Raw genomic sequence first — 21,614 nt, forward strand, 5'->3', positions numbered from 1 at the left:
GCAGGAGCGCAGCAAACCCGAAACCGCTGGGGGAGGTTAGAGCAGAGCCAGCTCTGCTACAAGGAATTATTTTGGATACAAAGAGCTTTCATGTTCCTAAGCAAAAGTCATCCCACAGTTGGCTTCAGGGCCCCCGTGGTGAGCAGCAGAAATGCTGCCGGGTTCTCCAGGCTGAGCGCTCACAGGGACAGCAAACCCAGCCCTACTGTGAGCTGCACACACACAGAGCCACGCCAGAGGCTGCTTCCCATAGGCCTTTATTGGGAACGTTACAGGAGTTTGGTACAGGCACTGTGCGTTGGTGTTCCAGAGCAGTTACCCAATGGTCCAAAGGGGAGGTGGGAGGTGGGGAGCAGCTCACAACAACCATCCCGGCCTCCAGGAACGGCATCTGAGAGAAACAGTCTGCTTCTTCTGAAGCCACCAAGTGAGGGATCTGGTTTATAAACAGGCTTAAAAATTAATATATATATATATATAAGAGCAACTCAGAGCTAAAGTACAGCGATAACTGGTACATATCTAAGCGTATCTGTTCAAATCCTTTCTCCGAAGCTGGAAAAGGGATGGTTTAAAAACTGAGAAGACAGTTAAAACAACAGGGATTCCATGCATTTTTAGTGTTTTGTGCAATTAAAATGGGATGAAATAAATATAACTTAAAAAAAAGAACACAAACAAACCACCAACCCAACCTTTTCCGTGACACTAAAGGAGCAGAGGCAAGTCTGTAAGGCACTTCTGCATGGGCTGCTCCCAAAAGCCTGAAAAAGAGCTACAGCACTGCGACCATTTCCAACAGAGAGCTACGGGCTGAAGTAAACCTTGAGGACCTCAATACCAGGGACAGAGGCCGGGGCACGGCTGTGACTGGCTTGATGGCCTGGTCCCCATTGTCACTGCCAGAAACCGACGTGCAGCAGGGAGCGGTGCCAGGGGGCGGCCCCGGAGCATCGGCCCTGCAGAGAGATGAGCGGGGCCTGGGGTTGCAGCTGAGCCCCGCCGCCTGTCAATAGCTGACCTTTAGTGAGCCAGCGCTGATGCGAGCAAGCTGCTTAGTTCAAATGTTCCAGGAAGTCAAAAAATAGCCTCCACCCTGAATAGGGAACTGCTTGTTTTCACAGGACTCAGAGCAGGGAGGCCGGACGCGGACTGGGGAGTTCTCTGCCGAGAGCAGAGCCTGCAAGCATTGCAAAAAAAAAAAAAAAAGGGAAGGCACAGGGGTGCCTCCCTCCCTGCTTTGCTGATCGAGACCATAATGGCACCTTGAACGCTGCTTGTCCCTGTAACCCCCTCGCCCCTGCCTGCTGGGCACGAAACTGGCCCTAAGGGAATGCTGGAGGTGCTGCAGGCAGGAGAGAGGTCCTGGCCAGGAGCAGGTGCTGGCAGCACGGCAGCACATCCCTTAGAGCAGCACAGCCCTTAGCATGCACCAGAAGAAGAGCAGCCAACCTGGTTGGATGCCTTAGGTTTCAGTGGTCTCCTCTATGCTGTTTTTCTCTCTACAGCCCTAGCAAAGCCTTTGTTCCCTGCAGAGGGTTGGAAATGCTTACTGGAGAGAGCTGGAGGTGGATCTCCATCAAGGGACTTGTGGCATCACCCCCATGCCACTGCATTCAGGAGTGTGCTGAGGTCTGCACCTGGCCGTGATAGGTCCCTGCACCCAGCACATGGCCCTGCAGTAACTCATCAATGGTGGAGCAGCCTCCACAGAGTTAAGTGGATGGCTCCAACACAAAGAGAAAAACCCAAACCTGCCTTCCTAGTGACTCCTAAGGACAGCACAGCCAGTTTACTAGGGCAAAAGGTGCTGGCAAAGGCAGCTACAGGATACCCCCCACCAAAAACCCTTCACCAACTCCAAGCCTTGCTCATGCCCCCTGTGTACGGGAGGGTCCCAGGCAGAGGTGTTTTTGGGATGAAGCCTCTGAAGCTGGAGTAGGGAGGGCCCTTCAGCACCACAGAGCCTGGCTGCAGCATCCCTGATCCACAGCCAGCTGGGAGGAAGGTTCCCTGAAAACCAAGCTGCACAAAAGGCAAAAGCACATGCCCATCTAACCAGCCCCACCAAGGCTGCCACTGACTCTGTGAAGCCAAGGTTTCAAGTTCAGCATTTGTTCTGGCAGGTTAGCTTTGTATTTACATGTAGCAGGGGGAAAAATACCCTAAAAAAATAATAAAACCACAACAAAACCACCTTAAATAGGGAGAGTATAGATTTAAAATTGGAAGGACGAGGGTTGGAAAGTGTCTTGTAGTGCAGTTCAGAAGAGTCAGTTGGGGGCAGGTTTGGGTAGTGGAAGAGTCGGACGCAGGCTTTAATGCAAGTCCTCGCTCTGGGCCAAGTCTGTCAGGATCTGGATGAGGTTGTCCAGCCCCCAGAGGTAGCCATCCTCTCTGTTCCCTTCCACCCAGGGCACATTGTGCTGGAGAACTTGTCCCTCGGGCAGCGGGGTGGTTTTCCCAAAGTCGATCATCCAGACTTTGGCTTGTTCCTTTTTGTCGTGAATGAAGAGGAGAGAGCTCCCTATTACCTGCAGAGAGAGGCGGACAGTTAGAGGTGGATTGACCCAGCCACATCCTCCTCAGTCAGCTGGGGGGCAGCTCAAGCTGCATTTGCAAGAGGTTATGTCAAGATTTTGCATGAGCAAAAGCAAGAGCAGTGCTTTGCCAGGCAGTCTTTGCACATGCAAACCAGGTATTCAGAGCAGCTGATTTACTTCAATCCCTGCTTCTGGCAGAAGGAGAAGGTCAGCAAAACACAGGTATAGAAGGGAGAGATGGAATTTCAGAAGCTGAAGTGAGGTCCTTGGGGAAGGAGTGAGATGAACCTCAGCCTTCCAACGGTGGCCTTCCCAGGGCTGGCTCCTGGCAGCTGGCTGGCACTGCTCACGCTCACCAGACCCATAGGCAACACTGCAGAACAGTGCACTCCCAGAGCAAGGGATCCTTGCTGTGCTATTCTGCCTCAAGTGCCATTCTGTCACACCCAGATCCCCCCTAAAGCTCTCAGGGGCCTCTCATGGATAGAATTGAGCATCTGAAGAACAACCTTTTGCTGACGTTTTGCTGCTTGGCCTGGCTGCATCCTCCCACAGCTCCCTGGAGGAGCCTCGGCCCCCAGGGTGCAAGGAACCTGGCAGCTCCTCTGCTGTGCTTCGTCCTGAAGCAGGATGGAAAGTTAATGCCTCTTCTTCGTAATTTTTAAGGCTTGGATACCGCTTTCAAAACATCTTTGAAAGGCTGTTTTGTTTCTGTGTTTTCAAATGGACTCCTGGCACTTCATTTCAGGGAGCGTTTTGTTTCCATCACTGTGCTGACCTCAAACGCTCAGAAGTGGCGTTTCCCTGCGTTTCCCCCGCTGCCGTGCTGCAGGCAGGGGGAGCTGTGCTCCGGTCCCTTCGAGTCAGACATCTCTGCCAGCTTCTCTCTTCTCTAAGATGCCAAGGAAATACACTCTCAGAGTTCATTAACCAGATGCAGCATCAAATGCTCTTTGCCAATGCTAGTGTCCTTCCAGGGAAATGTCCTGACTGTGATGCCCTGGCTCAGCAAAAGCAGTCTGGGGGAGGTCTGCAATTCATGGCTAAAATGAAGCCTTGTTTGGAGGCATGGAGAAGCTGACAGCCACATGGTACCACACCTGTGCACCCAGGCAGGAGTTTTTCTCCAGAAGATCTCTACACTTTCACACTAGGAACTTTTCCCAGTCATACAGAACCATAAGCAACTTGAACTCCTGCTCGGTTACTTTTAATCTCTATAAGCACTGGTTTCTATTAGATTTGAGCCCATATCAGATGCATGAATATTGCATCAGTCATCTGCCGTATTTCCACATGAGGATTAGATCAACAGGTATGAAAATATGGATATTAGAACTAATTGACAGTTCTGGAAATGAACCTCTGACTTCAACTCCTCCTCTCTCTTTGAGCAAGCTGAGCTAAACCAGTCAGATGTACCTAAGAGAGACGTGAGGAAGGAGTGTGCGTGTTACCTCGTGGCACTTGAAGAATGGAGATGTCTCCAGGGTGGCACGAATCCCCTTCAACCGGTTCAGGTAACTGTTCTGGAATTACAAAGGAAAAGAAGCAGTCAGTTCCGAGGGAGGCCTGCAGGGAAACTGCTGCACAGGGCAGACAGATGGCTTCCCTTCCAGAACCCCCTCTCTGATAGTGTATATATATGGAGAGATGGTCCTCTCTTTTAGGGATCCACCTTTTCACCTCTGTTACATCGCATGGGTCAAGTACCACAGGTTGAGAGCCTTTGCTTTGCTGAGCATGTACTTTCCCTGAAGCACTCATGGAGCTCTTGAGGAGATAAAGTAGCAGACACTGCTGTGCATGCTGCTTTCTCTTCCCACTTGGACTTTTTCTAAGAGCTCAACGCTTCGTTTCATTTGCCATTTTATCATTTCGTCACTCACAGATCACAAGACAGTTTTGTAGCTCACTATCAGCACTTCTGCAAATTCAGTATCACACACTGAAATGCTTTCACACAGTCAGCATGCAGATTGAGATCCAGGCACCTGGTTCAAGCACCCCTGTGCACTGCTGGAAGACACTCTGTGGCCCCTCAGATAATTCATCTCCAAGGCTTAGATAGAAAGTCTGTGCACAGCAGGTACCTGGGCAATGTAATGCAACTCAATTGTTCCAAATGTGTGGGGAGGCTTAGGATGGCAATGGTTTGACCGAGGAGCCCTGTTATGAATCACTGCATGATGCACTGGTAACCTAATTTGCAGATCCAAGAATAATTCCTGGGTAACTACAGTCAAAGTAGGTCTGAGGGAGGCAGTGCCTAGGGCCACCGCAGCTGCAGCAAGTCATCTGTAAGCTTGATACCGTACAACTTAAAATGGGAGCCCTTGTCAAATAGAATTCAACACAGCCTGTATAAATTGTTTACAGCCAGATCTCTTACTCTCTGGGCAACGTGGTGAAACCCAGGAGATACTGTGGTGTGCCCGTGCCCAGGGCATGCCATGTGGGGCAGCCCACCCTGCAGTGCAGCAGTCCTGGCCTTGTCACACCTCAGGCCAAAAGCGAGGCTGGGAGCTGCCCTTAGCCTGAGGGATGGGGGACAGGGCTTCTGCAGTGAGTTTTGGGACTGAACCTTGAGCACCCTCAGTGGCCTTTGACATGGTCGGTGCCACTTTCCAGCCTTCTGCTGCCCTCCCTCCACCCTCATGCCAGGATGCGGTTTCTCTTCCCCATCTATCCTTTCAGAGAGCTTCTCTGGGCTGTGGAGCAGGCTCCAGAGGAACTCTCTCCCTGCAGATCCTGCAGCATTTCCCACTCACCAGAACGTTGTGGTTCCCCCTTGTGAACTCCCTGAAGGCCTCAGTGACCTGTTCCTTTGTACGCGTCTTCTTGAAGTCCCGGTTCACAGTGCCATCCTCCTTCTGGAAAGGAAGGCAGTAGTGTGAGCAGGACAGAGAGAGAAGCAGCCAGGGGAGGGGATGAGTGTTTCAGCAGCCATGTGTCCCTATGCAGGGTGTGGACAGTGGAGTAAGGGGACAGAGACCAAAAAACATCCTGTAGGCTGGGGAATATCAGTAAGGATGAAGAAGCAGAGCAGAGGCTGGGAAAAGCAAGCCCAGCACCAAGAGCAGAAACCATGTGCAGTTCAGGACCTCCTTCCCAAGTAAGCGTCCTGCCTGTGGGCCACGTGCTCAGCTTTCACTACTTGGCTTTGGCTGCAGCCACATATGCATGAGGACTCACTGAGCACGCACACAACGTATAGGGGAAGTGGACAGCACTGCCACACATCCGTCACGTGAATCCTGATGTGGTGGCTCCAACGTCAGCCCACCCTCTCCCAGGGGGATGATAGACATCAGTCTGTAGGAGTGCCACGGCATGAATTCCACACGTAAGGAGCACGACTTTTTCCACAAAGCATCCCAGAAAGGAGATGGACTTCTAAGTGCTCATAAAAATAATGCAAGCTGCAGATGGCCTCTCTGATAAGGCAGTCTTCATGAAAGCCAAGCAGGCTGCCCATAACACTGCTCCCACAATTACCTCCCTCCCACAGCTTCCTTGCCCAGCCAGATGCTGCTGCCACAGGGCCGATGACTGAGGTGACATTTCCAGGTGTCTGAGCCCCACAGGGGCTGGCTTCCACATAGCACAAGTGAGGGGGCTGATAAGAGCTATGGCCGCTTTCCCTGCTAGCAGGTACAATTGGTGCTGGTGGCACTGGCACAGAGCTGAGTTTGGCCACCAGCCACCAGCACACTGGCCAAAGGGTTCACAAGCTGCCCGGCTGGGAGGTAACAGGCACAGATACTTAAGAGCTGTTATCAGCCCCCACCAATGGCCCAGCCCCAGGAATATTTCTGCAGCAATATCCGACCATGGCCTTGCTGTGGGAAGTGGTGAACAACTCTCAGGTCACAGCAGGAACTTGAACAATATTTTCTTTGCGGAGAGCAACTCTCCAGAAAGCTCAAACTGGGTCAAGAGGGATCATCTGTACTCCTTTTAACTCACTAACATTGTTAATAGTTGCTGTTCATAACTAAAGACAGTTAAGTAAGTAGCACTAACTACATTATGCAGAGAAAGATCTCCGTTTTGGAGAGGAAGAACCATAACCTTGAGGTCACCTGGAAAGTGGGAACACCGCTGGCAGAGCCTCCCCATGCCTGTCCTCATCCTCACTGCCAGCCCTGCACTGCCCATGCCATACTTGTGCTGCTGCTCTCCTCCTCTTGCTGTGCCCCCTCCAGCCTATGCCCCCAGGACCAGACCTGGCCCCTTCTGCAGGCACCCAGCTGCTGGCTCAAAGCATGCTCTCATCAGCATCAGCCCATAAGCGAAGGGTTCACCCCCTCTTTTCCCTCAGTAGGAAAGAGAGCAGGGGGAGATTTGTGGTTGAATGTCCCCAGAACAGAGGAGATGCAGCATCACAGCACAACTCACCTGGCTCCGACAGCCACAAATCAGCATAAACTGCTAATGTTTTAGCTTAGGGGAATATAAACCACAAGCCATGGGATTTAAGGAGAATTACAGTAATTAGAGCCTTGATCAAATTAGCCAGCCCCTGGCAGCAGTGGCAGGATTACCCCTGGAGGTCAGCACTTTCCAACATTTTAAAATGAAAGGGCTGTTTCACTGCTTGGAAAAGATCCACTGCCAACATCATGCTGCAGCTCTCTTACCGCTGACTAAAGCAGGATGCAACTCTTCCCCATCAGCCCTGGCTTTTATGTCCCTCCACAGGATTTTCTGGCCTGTGTGGGAACAGGATTTGTTGGTTTGGGTTGTTGCTTTTTTTACTTTTTCATTTCAAGCATTTCATATATGACCTGTTTTTGCTATAAAGTCCAAAAACGTCCCCAGAGCACAGACTGAGAAGCATCACTGGAGGCCAAGGACATATCAAGTTGGCCTATAAATAGGCAGATACTTTTGATTATAGCATGTAAGGAGGGAGAAGAAAAGTGCACATGAGCTTTGGCCCCAGCTGGCCCACTCCCTTTTTGTATAGCTGCAGTTTTATAATAAGCACCAGTAATGGGAACTAGGCAAAGAGTAGGCTGGAGCAGCTCATGGCGTGCTTGCAGATATCTGCAGCAGAAAAGGGATTTCAAGGGCTGGGGATGGTGGCAAAGAGCCACCTGACCCACTGCAGGCACTGTAGAGAGCTGCTACAGACAGCAGTCTGAGCACAGGGCAGGCTGGGGCTCCCCGTGTTGCTGTATGCTGGGAAACGCTGCAAGGGGCTCAGCCTCAGAGTGAGAGAGCATGAAGTGCGAGAGCATGGCTGTGCGAGATGAACGCTGGCCATGAAATGCATCTCCAGAAATATGGACAGCAGCTCAGAGCAAAGCCATTGCCCAGCTACAGGGAAAACAACGGTGTGGCTGATTTAACAGAATTATGGCTAAAACTGTCACTTTTCATTGATGCCCTGAGCTCAGCTATGCTTTTAGAAGAGCACAGCCAGGTGCCTGGTGAAGAACTCTCATGTGACACTGTCCCACCACCAGCCTGCTCTATGTGTGCACACTACTGTGAGTGGTTACTGAAAGCCCCCAGCAGCTCTTCCTGGCTGTGCACCCACAGGGCAGCCTCACCTTTATCCCCTCAATCCTGAAGCCCAGTGTGGCAGTGGAGCTGATGGTCTCCCTCCACTGCATGTAGCGAGGCTTGGTGACTGCCCGCAGCACATTCTCCTCTTCGGTGGGAGCATCGGGGTCCACCTCGATCATCTTCTGGTACATGTCCTTCCTCAGGCTTGGCTTCTTCCGGGCCTTTATCAGCTCTTCCTCCAAATAAGTTCTGTAAGGAGATGGGGGGGACATCAGCAGGGTCACAGGGCCATGAGACACCTCAGGGCTATGAACATCTTTAAAAAATCATCTTAGAAAGTCTATTCCAAACCTTTCTATGATTCTGTGATCCAGTTTGCACTTCAGAGCTATAATCCTGCAGTAATCAGCATCCTATCACCAACACCTATTCCTTACCAAGGAATCAAGGCCAGCCTAGCAATGACAAGGGAGGTTACTTCTTGTAGGTGCCCAGTGTTGCTGCCCTACTGACACCTTCTCATTGTCAAGCCTTGGTAACTGGGAAGCCAATGCTCAGCAAACTTGAGCAGGGTCTTAATCTCGCAAACAGGATGCAGCTTTCAAAATATGCCCCAGAAACTTTCCACGTGGTCTGGGAGTACTGAAGGCAATAGAGAGGTGGCTACATCCCACTCCTCAGTGTTAGTGGTATCTGCTGCTCCTTTTGATCTCCAGTCAATGCAGGCAGCTACTGCCAAAGCCTCCATGAGCTTTGCTGTCCTCTCACCTTGCACATCACAGGGGATGTGGCTCACTGGCTGCTGAGCAGGTTGCTTTCAAGTAGAGCTGTTACGCTGATGATGATTTTGTCCAGTATCTATCTGATTTAACTGGACTATGTAGCACAATCTTCTGTACAGAACAGAGAAGCGGAAGGGATGCAGCTTTGACCAGGTGCTCACTATCACCCTCGGGACCCCAGGGTGCAGCTGGTTTTAGGAAATAAGGAGAGAGGCTGCAGGGGAGTATGCAAAGAGCTTGGTTTTATGCACTCCATGTGTCAGAAGGCTCTGACAGATTTTCTTCACTCTGGCAGGCAGGAAACCTTCCTCTAGAAAACAAGACTTCCTGCAGCAGCAATAAGCCACTATACAGCTCCTCTTGCAGCTCTTGCAGCTCTCAAGGATGCCTCAGCTGAGACCAGCTGGTATCCAGGCTCTCTGCAAACATCTTGCCAAGCCAGGAGAGATGTCCCAGCAAAAAACTTTGGAGAGACCCTATTTGTCCTCTCCTTTTCCCCATAGCTAAACTTCACCTTCCACATGCACAGCAATGCAGAAGGGCTGAGCCCTCTCCCCAGGTTGCTTGCAATAGAATCTCAGCAAGGAACATGTGGTTTACAAAATGCAAGGGGAGGATGCTGCACAGACCCTGTGGGATGAAGTTTGTGTATTTCTGGTGTTTCTCTCAGAGGAGGCATATGATCAGAGAGTAGCCATCCTCAGTGCAGCAATCCCTTCGAGAAACACTGCAGATAAAAAGACTTCAGCTGACATCACCAAACCTATGACTTTGGGGCAGGCAGAATGAAACAGCAGAATAGAGAATCTGTGTTCTCAGAAATGTTGCTAATACTGTTCAGAGAGCTAGATTTCCTTAATCAAAGCAACAGATAATCTTCATGTATGGTTTGGTCTCCGACACTGCTCCAGGCTTGACCCGTAACCAGGCCTTAAGTCTGACAAAGCTTCCTTTGGGGATGACCAGAGACTGGTAGGTCTTCTCCTGACACAGCCGTTATCTGCTTGTCCACAGTGGGTCTTGTTTTGGCCCTATAGCAGCGCAGTGCATGCAGCCTGCCTTCCTCCCCACACCCTAGGAAGTATTCCTTGCCTCCCTTCTGCCTGACACCCCAGGTCAAGTTTCACATTGAGTGTTTGGGATGGAAAAAAAACAAACAAAAAAACATTCCTCCCTTGCACAGAAACTAGTGCAGTGCAAGCATGCAAGCATCTCTGCCAGACCTGAGCCACCCTGAAGCCGGTGAGGGAGACTGAACCTGTGCTACCAGGTCCTTCCCAAGCCCAGACTTCCCTCACACCCCTCTCATGCTGTTGGCTCAGCTTTGGCTGGAGGTGGTACTCTCATTTATGTGTTTCAGAGGGTCTCATCCTCTGCTTTCAGTATCTTAGAACTCAAGAAATGCCCCCAGAGTCACTCACCTGACCCCCATCTTGCAGTCCATAACGCAGGGGGAGTCAAATTCAGCTAGCAGATCTTCCATCTGGTTGTATCGCTCCCCGTCCTTCATGACATCCCCATGGTAGGCAGGAACGTAGGGCTTCAGGACATCGTTCATCAGGCGGTCAAGGCAGCGCTGCTCTGATTCACAGTGCTTCTTCAGTATCCTGCCATTGGCTGCTGCCTTGAAACTACCTGAGGTGACAAGAGGCCACGTGGCACTAAATCTGGGTGTGGGGTGGCAAGGTGCCTTCCCAAAACAAGAGGGCCAGCCCAATGCATCAGTAGCATCTCCACACCCAAAAGAGCCCCTGGCACTCCCACTGCTCTCTACCTGCATGTCCTGCAAGCTGGATCCAGGGGTACTTCTTCTTGAAGGACATCACAAACGGGGACCAGTGCACCATGTTCTTGATCTTCCGCCATGACTTGCTCTAAGGGGAAAAAAATTGTGAAGGTGAATGCAATGTCTTAAGCTTTTACTGTCCATAAAGTCACTCCAGCCAGCACATGGTCATCTTGGACAGAGCAGGAGGCAACGGAGCCAGCACAGAATGGAAAGCAAATAGAGAATCTGCTCTTTTCCCATCACCCTGCGCCAAGGAAGAGTCACTGGGCCTCAGCACTACATTCAAAAATCACGAGTAACTTCTGTAAAGTAGGCAGCCTTTCTTCCAGCTGGCTGTTTCTGATAATGACAGCCCAGCCATATCCATCACCTTGTCTCCGATCTCCTGTATCCCAGCATCATGAGGACATTTGCCCATCTTTGAGAATGCACTGCTGCTGCAGATCACAGCAGACCAAGTGGGGAAGAGAGCCCAAGGTTCCTCCTGGGGCACAAAGCTCCACTCTGGACCCAGTGGGTAGGAAGAGACACACACAAAAGCTCACCGAGGCATTTTTTGCTCCCCACTGAATAACAGCTGCTTTGTTTGACAGGTTTGCAACATGCCCACATCTGACCTGCTCGCTTTAGCTGATCAGTAACCACGTTTTGGAGAAGAATTCCCTTCTGATACATTGCGTTCTTTGCCGGATGGATCACACAAAACTATTTACACTACTTCAGTGAGAGTGTCTTTGGATATATGAAAGCCTCTTCTGAAGGCGTGCTCTTCCTGGGGAGAGGTTTTCCCTGGATTGTTCTGGGAAACACACTGCTAACAAAAGGGAGCGACAATGGAAAAATGCCTTCTTGTAGAAGAGGAGACAAACAATCTTTATCCTGGCCACAAGGAGCTACTGGGTTCAGCTGGAAGTCCACAGATAAATTATCCTCACTTGCTCCACTTCTAATGCATGTGAGGGAGCCTTCCAGAAAGGCCCAGTAATATCTTCCTTGTGTTTGGAGAGCTGGCCTCCTTTCCAGTAACACTTTGCAGACAGGCGGAGAAGAGCCAGCAGCCCCAACTTGCAGCTTGGATGCTTGTCTGGAGTGAACTCACAGCACAGGAATCTGTGCTGGGAACTGCTGACATGTTTAAAAGGATAGGAAGGAGCCAGACAAGGATGTCAGTGTCTGCAGTGTGGAAACTCCACTGAGTTACACAGCATTGCACCCCAGCCCTGAGGCAGCAGGGCACTGCACAGCACAGGTAGGAGGATAGAGGTCAGAAACAAAGGCCTTTCCCCATTCCCTTCCCCCTTTCCAGCCAGGAGGTAAAGCTGGCCCTTCCCCTAGACCACTGCCTGGCACCAGGAGTATCCAAGCACACGCTGGTACAGCATGGGAGTACAGCAGCTTGACAAAGAGCTCTGCCACAGGGGTGACACCAGGCATCCCCTGCATCCAGACCCCTCTGCACAGCAGCTTTGCTTGGCAGCACGGCTTGCTGGCCTTGGCAGGGCAGCTCCCTACCTGACATGAGGATGGATGTTTTTATTTCCAAGTGCTGTGCCAGAACTGGTGTGCTGTAGCTGCTCTTTGTTCTCCTCTTGGCAGAGTGGGAGGAAAGCTGGGGGAGGTAGGTGGGGGTCTCTCTTTTTGTTTTTAAAATAGTAACATCAAGTCCTGAGTGATGTCATGAAAAAAGAGGGAGGAAAAAACCTCTGAGGGAGTCTAGACCCCAGACAAGCACAACCCACCTTGTCTGAAACAAAGAGGTGTCGTGCTACCCTACAGCAGTTCTATAAGTCCCTCAGTCTCAGGAAACCAGCCAAGGCAATGCAACTCCCCAGCCAAGAGTTTGTTTTTTGGGGATTACAGCTCTGCAGCTAAAACTTTGATGCACAACAAGATGGAGACAGAATGAAGCTAAGCGTCCCCCAGAGCAGGGCAAACCACTGGTCCCACTTTGCTAAGGCTGCCCAAGCCCTAGATGTGCTTGGCTCACATATGCCTTCGGTTAGGCATTTCCAACCCAAGTTTTAGGGCTGTGGCTAAGGACCATGTTTTCGGCAGCACCACACACACACGCAGGATCTGGGCTCAACGGTCGGGCCAAGCACAGAAGGCTGAGAAAGAGATGCTGAAGCCTCACTGACATGCAGGTTCGGGCAGGGCTGTGGGGCTACATCTGAACAAAACAAAGCTGCAAAAGACGGTTCTGAACTGAGAGCACTGAGTGAACAGGGGTCTCCTGCTCTACTAGGATGCAAAGGGAGTGCTCAACCTCTGTCACTGCTGAAATCTCATTTGCCCACAGTGAAGCGAGCAGGCAGCACATCACGCCAAAAGATGAATACATTATTTGGTCAGAGCCCGTGCCACACATGCATCGCTTACAGCTGCTTGTGGCATCCTGACACCCCGCTCTCCCCAAATTCCAGCCCCAGCTGCTTCCTCTCCCCAAAAACTCACAAAGCTATGCTGGCCAATTGAGCTCTTACACGTAGCCTAGATAAGCAGGAGATATGCAGAAGGTGTGTGATGCAGTTTGACACTTATTAGTTAAAACCCCTTTGAACATCAGCACACGCTGATCCATCAGCTGCTATGCAGCAATTTAGTGACTCTGAAAATAAATGTAGTAAGGAGCAGCACCATTTGCACTCATCATCTGCCACATGGAAATGAAGCTGAGCACCTGGCAGAGCCAATTTCTGCCTCTGCTTTCTCCCAGCCCCTCACCAGCTCATCCCAGCTGTGGCGAACAGGACCAGAGAAGCTGAGCCCTCCCAGCCAGCACCCACAACTAGGCAAGGGAGAGGAGTGCTGGGAAAACAATTTTATCTTCTCTGTGTTTAACTTTGCTTATCTGGAGCTTAAGGCAAACGCCAGGCTTTCCCTGTCTGTCAATAGAGCTTTATACGGAAAGAACAACATGGGAGAACTTAGGCCAACCCAGAAGGTCAGAGGATACGTTGTGTTTAATTAGATTAAACAAAAAAAGTGACTGATGAGCTCAGTGCTCACTGCACATTTTTCCTCTGGCAGATGGTTTTCCTCTCGTGCCTGCTGAGGGATATGTGCTCTCCTGGCCACTCCTGTCCCCTTCTCAACGGAAGGTTTGGTTGGTGCTATGGGGAGTTGGGGCTGCTTTGCCTTTCCCGTTCATCGAGCCAGAGAGACAGGCAGAAAACAATTTCACTTGCTGGAATAATCATAGAATCAGTAAGATTGGAAAAGACTACTAAGATCATCATGTTCAATCACCAACCACCCCCATCATGCCCACTAACCATGTCCCTGAGTGCCACATCTCCACATTCCTTGAACACCTCCAGAGATAGTGACCCCACCACCTCCCTGGGCAGCCTGTGCCAATGCCTCACTTCTCTTTCCGAGAAAATAATTTTCCTAATATCCAACCAATTATGGTTTCCTACAGTTTGACAGGACTAAACATTCCTGAAAATAGCTGGAGATGGATCCTTTTTATACACCACTGGAGTCAAGGTCACGCAGCTGGAGCAGGGAAGAATGGGAGCAGCATTACACGAACAATCAGAGAACTTCATCCCTTTCTCCCTGGAAGACCCTGAAATAAACGAGAAGAAGAAGACAGGAAAACTGAGAGCAGACAGAAGGGCCTCACTGCTCTTTGCTTTCACTTCCAGCCCTTCCAAAATGGGAACTTGCTGCTGAGGCCTCCTTGGGAAGGGGCTTTGGTGAGGCCTGGAACATGCCTCACTCCTGAGTTGGGCTGATGAGCTGCTCCTTGTGCCCGCAGCCTTGTGGTTTGACAAACAGCAACTCAAGCAGCAGAGGAGAGCAGACTTTGCACTGGAGAGGCCTCCTCTGCAATAAATAAATAAGTGGGGGAGCATTTGCCCGCAGAGTTCACTCCGTGTCAGCTTGCTCAGGGGCCACACGCACACAGCCAAGGGAAAGGGAACCATTTCATTTTCCATGTTTAAAAGAACGAATGTGGGTTTTTTTGGTCTTTAGAAAGTAGTTAAGGTTTCCCTAGTGATGATTGTTTCCCTTCACTGGGAAAAGCTCCATCGGGGAGGCGAGGAGGCCAGCTCTGCTCGCTGTGCGGGGTGCTGGCAGCAGAGGGCACAGGGAAGGGCAGGCAGGGACCTGCATGCTGCCAAGTGCCTCCTCTGTACCCCCTGCACACGGGATCCCTGCCGAAACCACTCATGATACGCTCCAGGTCGCTAACATGGAGCTCAGGCTGTGCCCTGCTGCTGGGCAGCCTTCTGGGAGGGGAGCCCAGGCAGCCCCATGTCTTATGCAGTCTTCTTCCAATGCAAACCGCCCACATCCACACCAATGTGGCCAAAGTTGCTGCCTTCTCTGCCATCTGCGGGAGATTAACACGAGTGACAGAGGAGCCTCGGCCAGAAAGCAAGGGAGCCAGGAACATCTGCTGGGATCATCGAAAATTATTCCAGCCTATTGGAAAAAAACAGGAGCTCTTTGCAGACTCCCCCTTCCTGCTTACGATGCTGGAGAGGAGAAAGCCCAGATGGGTGTTCGTGGTGCTTGGATGTGGCCTTCCCTCTGACAATAGGAGGAAGCCCCGTGGCTTTGGGACCGGCAGCAGCACCTGGTGTGCGGGGATGGTCACAGCCTGTGCCTGCTCACTCGTAGTGCTCAGTGATGCGTGGGCATGTGCGGGGGGCTGAGCAGAGGCAGTGCCAAAGCATCGGGTAGGAGAAAGGCAGAAGTGGCCCTGGAGCTGCGGTTGTCTCTGTAAGCGTGTCTTCCCGACTAGCAGCCTCCCCTTCAATCAAAGTGAAATCTTCCTAGCACGGATCAGTCATAACTGGCTTTCCAGTAAAGCTGCATGAATTAATTGTACACATTAGGCAAGTCCAGCCCACTTTCCTGCGAGGGAACTGATCCAGATCTCTGGAAATGTCTTTGTTACTCATTAGTACATACAAATTACGTTTGTTGTGCAATTTTCAGCTTAGAGAATTCAAGGTAAACAGAAACAGTTGGTCACTTCTGGTGGACTGCTAGAAAAGTCCTGTGCTGCTGCTTCCACAGCAAGCAGCTCCCTTTCAAAACGCAGCCAATAATAAAAATGCTCACCAGCACAAAACAGGTCCAGGGCAGTGGGTCAGGCAGCCAGCTGAGAGAGCAGTGTGGCATGAGTCAGGGAACCCCCCAGATTGCCAGCTGCCAACACCCTCTCCTACAATTTGAAGGCAAGTTTTCAGGGATTTAAGCCATGACACTGCATTTCCAGCCTGCTTAGAGGAATTTGGGACTGAAGCACCAAACATAGAGTAGCATCCATAGGCAGAAAAAAGGTGCTTCTAATTCTTGGGGATTTTTAGTCCAGTTTATTCCTATCTGCTCCTGGATGCAACCCGGAACAGCATGGGACGGAAGCAGCCTGCTCCTGAACATGTGCTGTGAAGTGAGCTGGGATGCCCAAAGCAACGCCCAGAACAAAGGGTTGTTTGGAGAGATTTCCACCAGCTCAAGATCCCCCCCAGCACACGGTAAGGTGAGAGGGCTCGTCCCCCCTCTCTTCAGCCTGCCTTATGAACAAGCAGGGCAACCTCGGACTTCTAGTGCCTGCGTGGCCACCTGAGCTATTTACCTGGAGATAAGCATGGAGAGCATCAATGTACACGCTATAAATACAAAGCTCTGGGAGCATACTGTCCACAAGCATCGGGACCACACAAGCAAGATTCTGCAGAACCAATGCCATGTCGTGAAACATTAATGATGCAGTCTGCAGGAGAGGTTGGATGCCAGAGGTCCAGCTTTTAGATGTGAGCCTTTCTGTTGTAGAAACTCCCAGAAAATGTTCCCTCCGCTGTTCCCTTGCTCTGCTCGCTTATGGAGTTCACTTACTGCTCTGACACTGCGTGGCCATGATCAAATGCCACATTACGGAATACGTAAATTGGAAATGCACCCTTCTACCATGAAAAAGTGCAATGCTCTGTGAATGCCCTAAGTGCTGGAGGCTGCAGGAGGGATACACGGAAGGGAAAAAGTCATTTCCAGGGCTACAATAGTTTGCTTAGAATAAATATGTTTTTTAAAATTAGTCATAAGCCCTGACCACACCTGCATTTACTGGGTACACAGAGTGTAAAAAGCTGGTTTAAAAGAGCAGTTATAAATTTCATAAACACAACCAAACCACAAAGCTGAATGTTCAACAGGCACGACCTTTTAATTTGCCTTTAAATCAGTTTAGCACTTTCATTTGCACTTGGAATCCCTCGTGTTTGGATAGCACTTTGACAGAGCAAAGTGCTCTGTAGACTTTATTGGCTCTCATGTCAGAGAAGCTGGTGCTGCACGGCTGGAGGAGCCCCTGCTGACAGCAGCTGCTGAGAGCACCAGCCTGCCTCAGCCACAGCTCCGTGGCTTTCCAACCCAGCCATGTGCTGACACGCAGGGCTGGCCCAGGAGAGGAAAAAGAAGATTTCAGTTGTAAAGTCCTAAGATACTGAAGAAGAATCATGCTGATCCTAAAACAGCACCACATTCAGGACAGCATGTAATCCCATAGGGCTGAGTTTTGCACAGGCACACGGAGGAGGTGCTGGGATGCAGGACAGTCTCGAAGGAGCTGGACTCAGTGATGTTTATGGGTCCCTTTCAGTTTGCGGTGTGCTATGACTCTATATTCTATGATTCTAAGTATTATATTATAATTCTGAGTAGAAGTCTGCCTTCCACGTGCTGTCATCCCCCTCCCGGGGTGTGGAAGGAGAGGGTCCGAGTAGCCCAGCATTGCTAGCTGCATGCAGCACACCCAGGGGTGACCCAGCCTGTTCAGATTCCTCATTTAAAGAGTGAGATCTGAAAATGCACGTTCGTCTTCTTCCTTGTTGTTTTTTTTTAAGCGAAGTAGTTTCTAAAATAAATATTTCTCTTGAAAGAGGCTGTATTTGAGGCGAGCGGCAGAAGCCAGGCATGCGGCATGGCGTGGTGTTTGAGCACATAACTCCAGCACCAGCCTCTAAGCACCAGCTCAGCAACAAGCAGCTTCCCCCCAGTAAGCTGTGACATCCTTTCAAGAAGCAGAAATGGCAAGTTTCACATTAAAATCCAAATAGCCTTTCCCAGAACAGCCCTATCAAATTTGAAGAAAAGGCTCGAGCCATTTTCTGGTCCAAATAAGGACAAGAAAGTGAAGGGTAGGAGGCTGTTATATCTAGCCATATAATCGCAAAGGCGCTGGCGGATGCGATACAATGAAGCCATTATAAACGTGGGTGGAACAAAGGCAGAGTTTAGCTCATTGTGTCTTGGCATTTCTAAATATATTTTCTCTTGGGGGAAGAGCGAGCGAGAAGAGAAACGAATGTAGGGAAGGTGCCTGGTTCTCCATACGACTGGGGCTCGGCAAGCCCGTATCTGCAAGGCTGTCACTGTGGGCAGCAGCAAATCCTCCTGCTGAAGGAGACTATGTTTAGCTCTGAGGTGAGGGAAGCAGAAGAGGAGGTAGAAAAATTTAGTCATCCTCTTCCCTCAGACACTTTGTTGTTTGTTTACTTCAGCAGCACTTGACTTAGTCACTAGGTCTCCGACAGGCTATTTTTAGTATTTTTTTTTCAAAGAAAATAAGAGAAAAAGGAAACACCTCTCCACATAAGTGGGGTGATTTGGAGACAGTAAGCGGCTAATGGGCAGGACTTCACCCTGCAGGGGTGCTGGAGAAGCCCAGGAGAGGGTCTGTCAAGAATAGGAGCATGCTGGCATTTCCATTTGACAGGAGCAAGCGTGATCAATAGCTGAGCAACCCCAGTTCCTCAAAGGGTCCATGCCCAACGCCTGCACCTGATTCCCATCCTCCAGCCTGCCTCAGAGAGCAAGCCTGCTGGTACAGCAGCAACCTGGTGCACTTTCCAGTCGGCTCAGGAAGGGTTTTTTGGAGGTCTCAGAAGACACCCACAGAGCTCACAGCTTCCTGTTGCTTTAAGGAAAGCTTGCAAGCAAAGCTTAAGCTTTACTACAAAGCAACATAAAATAGGCCCTTGTTTCTCACTGACATTTGGTACCAAACAGCAAAATGCACACTGTTAACCTACAAATAGGAAACGCTTTAGCAGAGTTGGAAAAATTTGGTGTTTTTCCTGTACTAACACAAGCGCAATGGCCAACTGCCAGATGCTTCTGTCCCTTCTTTGAAGACTGACGGAATTCCTTGCAGAGTTCCTAAATTCCTGCTGCATTAGCGCCCAGCAGGCTCCAGTGGCACGAGCAAGCCCTGGTATTTCCTTGTTCTCCCCGGCTGCCCTGCTAAGGGCCACAGGATGCTGAGCACTGCGAACCATCGCCGCAGCAGACAGACAGCCCTGCGCGCCTATGGCCGAGCTGAGCGCGGGCGGAGGTTGCCAAGGCAGCCGGTGACGCACAGCTGGGCCCCGCTTCTACATTTTTCCATTACATGGTGTTGAAGCTCGCAGAACAGGAGGTGGCTTTCTTGAGCAAGCTATCGAGAGATCAGCAAGACACAGCAGGATCCTGCAGGGCGTGCTGCGCGCTGCTTGCACTGCGTTTGAATGAAGAAGCACAGGACGGAGCCAGAAACGCGCCTGGTGCAGAGTGAGAGCGTGTGTGTGGTTCAGATCCGGCTGAACTACTGCGCTTCTGCGAGTGTTCTGAAACAGCACGGTGCGGGTGTGGGATGAGGCAAATCCCAGATCGCAGCTCATACTGACCGCTGCCACTCATCCCTCCACATATGGGTGGCCCTGGGGTCAGGTCCCCCTAGGAGATGTTTGCTGCCCAACTAATTGCAGATCTCTCCCGATTGCTCTGCCGCCCCCGGGGCCCGGCTGTGCGGGAGTTCACCCGCCACCCGCTGGCCAGAGCTGTAAGGCATCAGGCACAGCAATTCACAGACCACAGAGCCTCAGACGTGGGCAGAGGGGAGCTAATAAGCCAGGTGTTGGACATACCCACTGGGTACAATTCTAACATTTTGGGGATGCTTTCTAGCAGCCTAACTGTTCAGTGTTTTTGCAACCTCATGGTGGCATTTTAGGATGAAAGTTAGCATCTCCTCTTCCATTCAGCCACTGCTGCTGTGTTAGCAAACCTGTTTGTGTATCCCCCATGCACAAAACCAAAAAGCTCAGCATCATGTCCTTGCGCAGCATCTTGTGCCTCACAGGCTGATCCCTGCATCCCTGATGGATACTGAGAGGTGGCTGCTGTGGCCACCAGCCCCCACCAGCATGCTGGCTGCAGCACAGCCATCCTTTTGGAGATAGGGACTAATGGAGAATTAAACATTCCTTCAGTGGTACTGAATGAAGAGGCTTAAGCAGCCTTCTGTTCCTGGAGTAAAACAGAAAAGGGAAAAGAAAAACACAAAAAAACAACTCCACAGGCATTTCCAAGCTGTCAGGTTGCTCCTATTGCTGGTTAGAAATGGAAAGAAACTACAGAAAGGTGATTTCACCTACGGGATGACTGCTAAAAGCTCCTCATACCTCCTTGACGATTTCCTAAGTGAAAAGGCAGTCCAGCTCTCTGCAGAAGAGTACTGAAAACTTCACAGACTCACACTGAGTGATACCAAGATCAATCAGAGATCACGTTACCCATCGACACATCAGCTTGGAGCTACATGCCTTTTGGAGACTTTGCCTCCCCTGCCCAGCTGGCTAGCACTGCTCAGGACCATTGCTCAGCCAGTGAAGGAGAAGATCCTACACTGTTAAGGCAGACAAAGCCACAACTATGTGCAGTAGCGTAGGGCTGCCAGAGCTGGGGCCTCTCCAGGAAACCAGTGCCCAAGGTTCCTCGGCCTTAGCAGTAAGGAGGTGAGATCTGCAGAAAATAAGCTGTGCTGCTTTGCAAACATTCTGTCCCTGTCACCTGGGATGGAAAGCTAACCACAGCAGTGTTTGCATTTTTTTTGCATGGGACCATTTGGGATTTACTGTTTCTTCACCTGCACAAACATCAAGACGCTCTGCATTGAAAGCAAGTCAGGAAGCTACAAGAAGGAGTGGCATTCCCAGTGTGACAGGAGTTACTAAAAAGGCTCCATTTGCTCCCCCTCCAGGAGGCAAGGGTCTCCCAGCTGTTGCCACTACAAGCCATTAGAGTGCCAGTGACAGCACCATGGTGGAGGAGGCTCACACATCCATTGGCACTACACAGCTGGGACACACAGCAGCACATTCACAGAATCACAGAATCATCTGAGTTGGAAGGGATCCTTAAAGGCCATCTACTGTAACTCCCCTGCAATGAACAGGGACACTTATAGCTCGATCAGGTGCTCAGAGCCCCTTCCAGCCTGACTCTGAATGTCTCCAGGAATGGAGCATCCACCACATCTATGGGCAACCTGCTTCAGTTCTTCTCTACCCTTATCATAAGAAAAAACTTCTTCCTTCTGTCCACTCCAAATCTCCCCTCTTTTAGTTTGAAACCCTTTCCCCTTGTCCTATCACTACAGATCCTGCTAAAGAGTCCATCCCCTTCTTTCTTATCATTTCCCTTTAGATACTGAAAGGCTGCTACCAGGTCTCCCCAGCACCTTCTCTTCTCCAGGCTGAACATCTCAGAGTTCTGCACAAGAGATATGCAAATATTGAGGCTAAATCCTCCCCATTCCCAATCAAAAACATAACTGTGCATGCAAAAACCATGCGGCTCCTAACACCCATCTAGCTATTGCCTGGCTGGTGGCCACAATTCGATCACCTCCATGGGACAGAGCAGGAGGGACCCCAAGCACAGGGTGTCAACTGAAGTTGGAGCTTACAAGGGCAGACTTAGAAACCTCATGAGAGCTGAAGCTGGATTTTAAAATGCAAACATGCCTGCCCAGAAGTGGTATGGCTGATGTACCCACAGAACCATAAATCTGCAAATAAAAGCATATCACTTCTGCCAGTGAATGCCATGGGACCAGGAGCACAGTGCAGTCCCACTCACAAGGCTGTCACGTGGGCATAAGCATGGAAGGTGTTCTGCTTTATTCAGCTTATAAACAAG

General features: G+C 50.5%; 1 protein-coding gene across 1 annotated transcript in view; it reads right to left on the reverse strand.

Moving 5' to 3' along the window:
• Positions 1-241: 241 nt before the first annotated feature.
• Positions 242-21,614, reverse strand: part of LOC122157458 (inositol-trisphosphate 3-kinase B-like) — a 49,818-nt gene continuing 28,445 nt past the window's right edge. Inside the window, exons 2-7 of the mRNA XM_042813121.1 lie at positions 10,617-10,716; positions 10,264-10,477; positions 8,105-8,309; positions 5,315-5,416; positions 4,001-4,072; positions 242-2,534 (exon numbers count right to left, since the gene is read on the reverse strand). Of these exons, the coding sequence (XP_042669055.1) occupies positions 2,319-2,534; positions 4,001-4,072; positions 5,315-5,416; positions 8,105-8,309; positions 10,264-10,477; positions 10,617-10,716 (909 nt within the window). The 3' untranslated portion in view covers positions 242-2,318. The remainder of the gene's footprint in view (positions 2,535-4,000; positions 4,073-5,314; positions 5,417-8,104; positions 8,310-10,263; positions 10,478-10,616; positions 10,717-21,614) is intronic.

Source organism: Centrocercus urophasianus, unplaced genomic scaffold (assembly GCF_019232065.1).
Source record: "Centrocercus urophasianus isolate 14NV4802_14NV808 unplaced genomic scaffold, USGS_Curo_1.0 seq_10, whole genome shotgun sequence".
Taxonomy (NCBI): domain Eukaryota; kingdom Metazoa; phylum Chordata; class Aves; order Galliformes; family Phasianidae; genus Centrocercus; species Centrocercus urophasianus.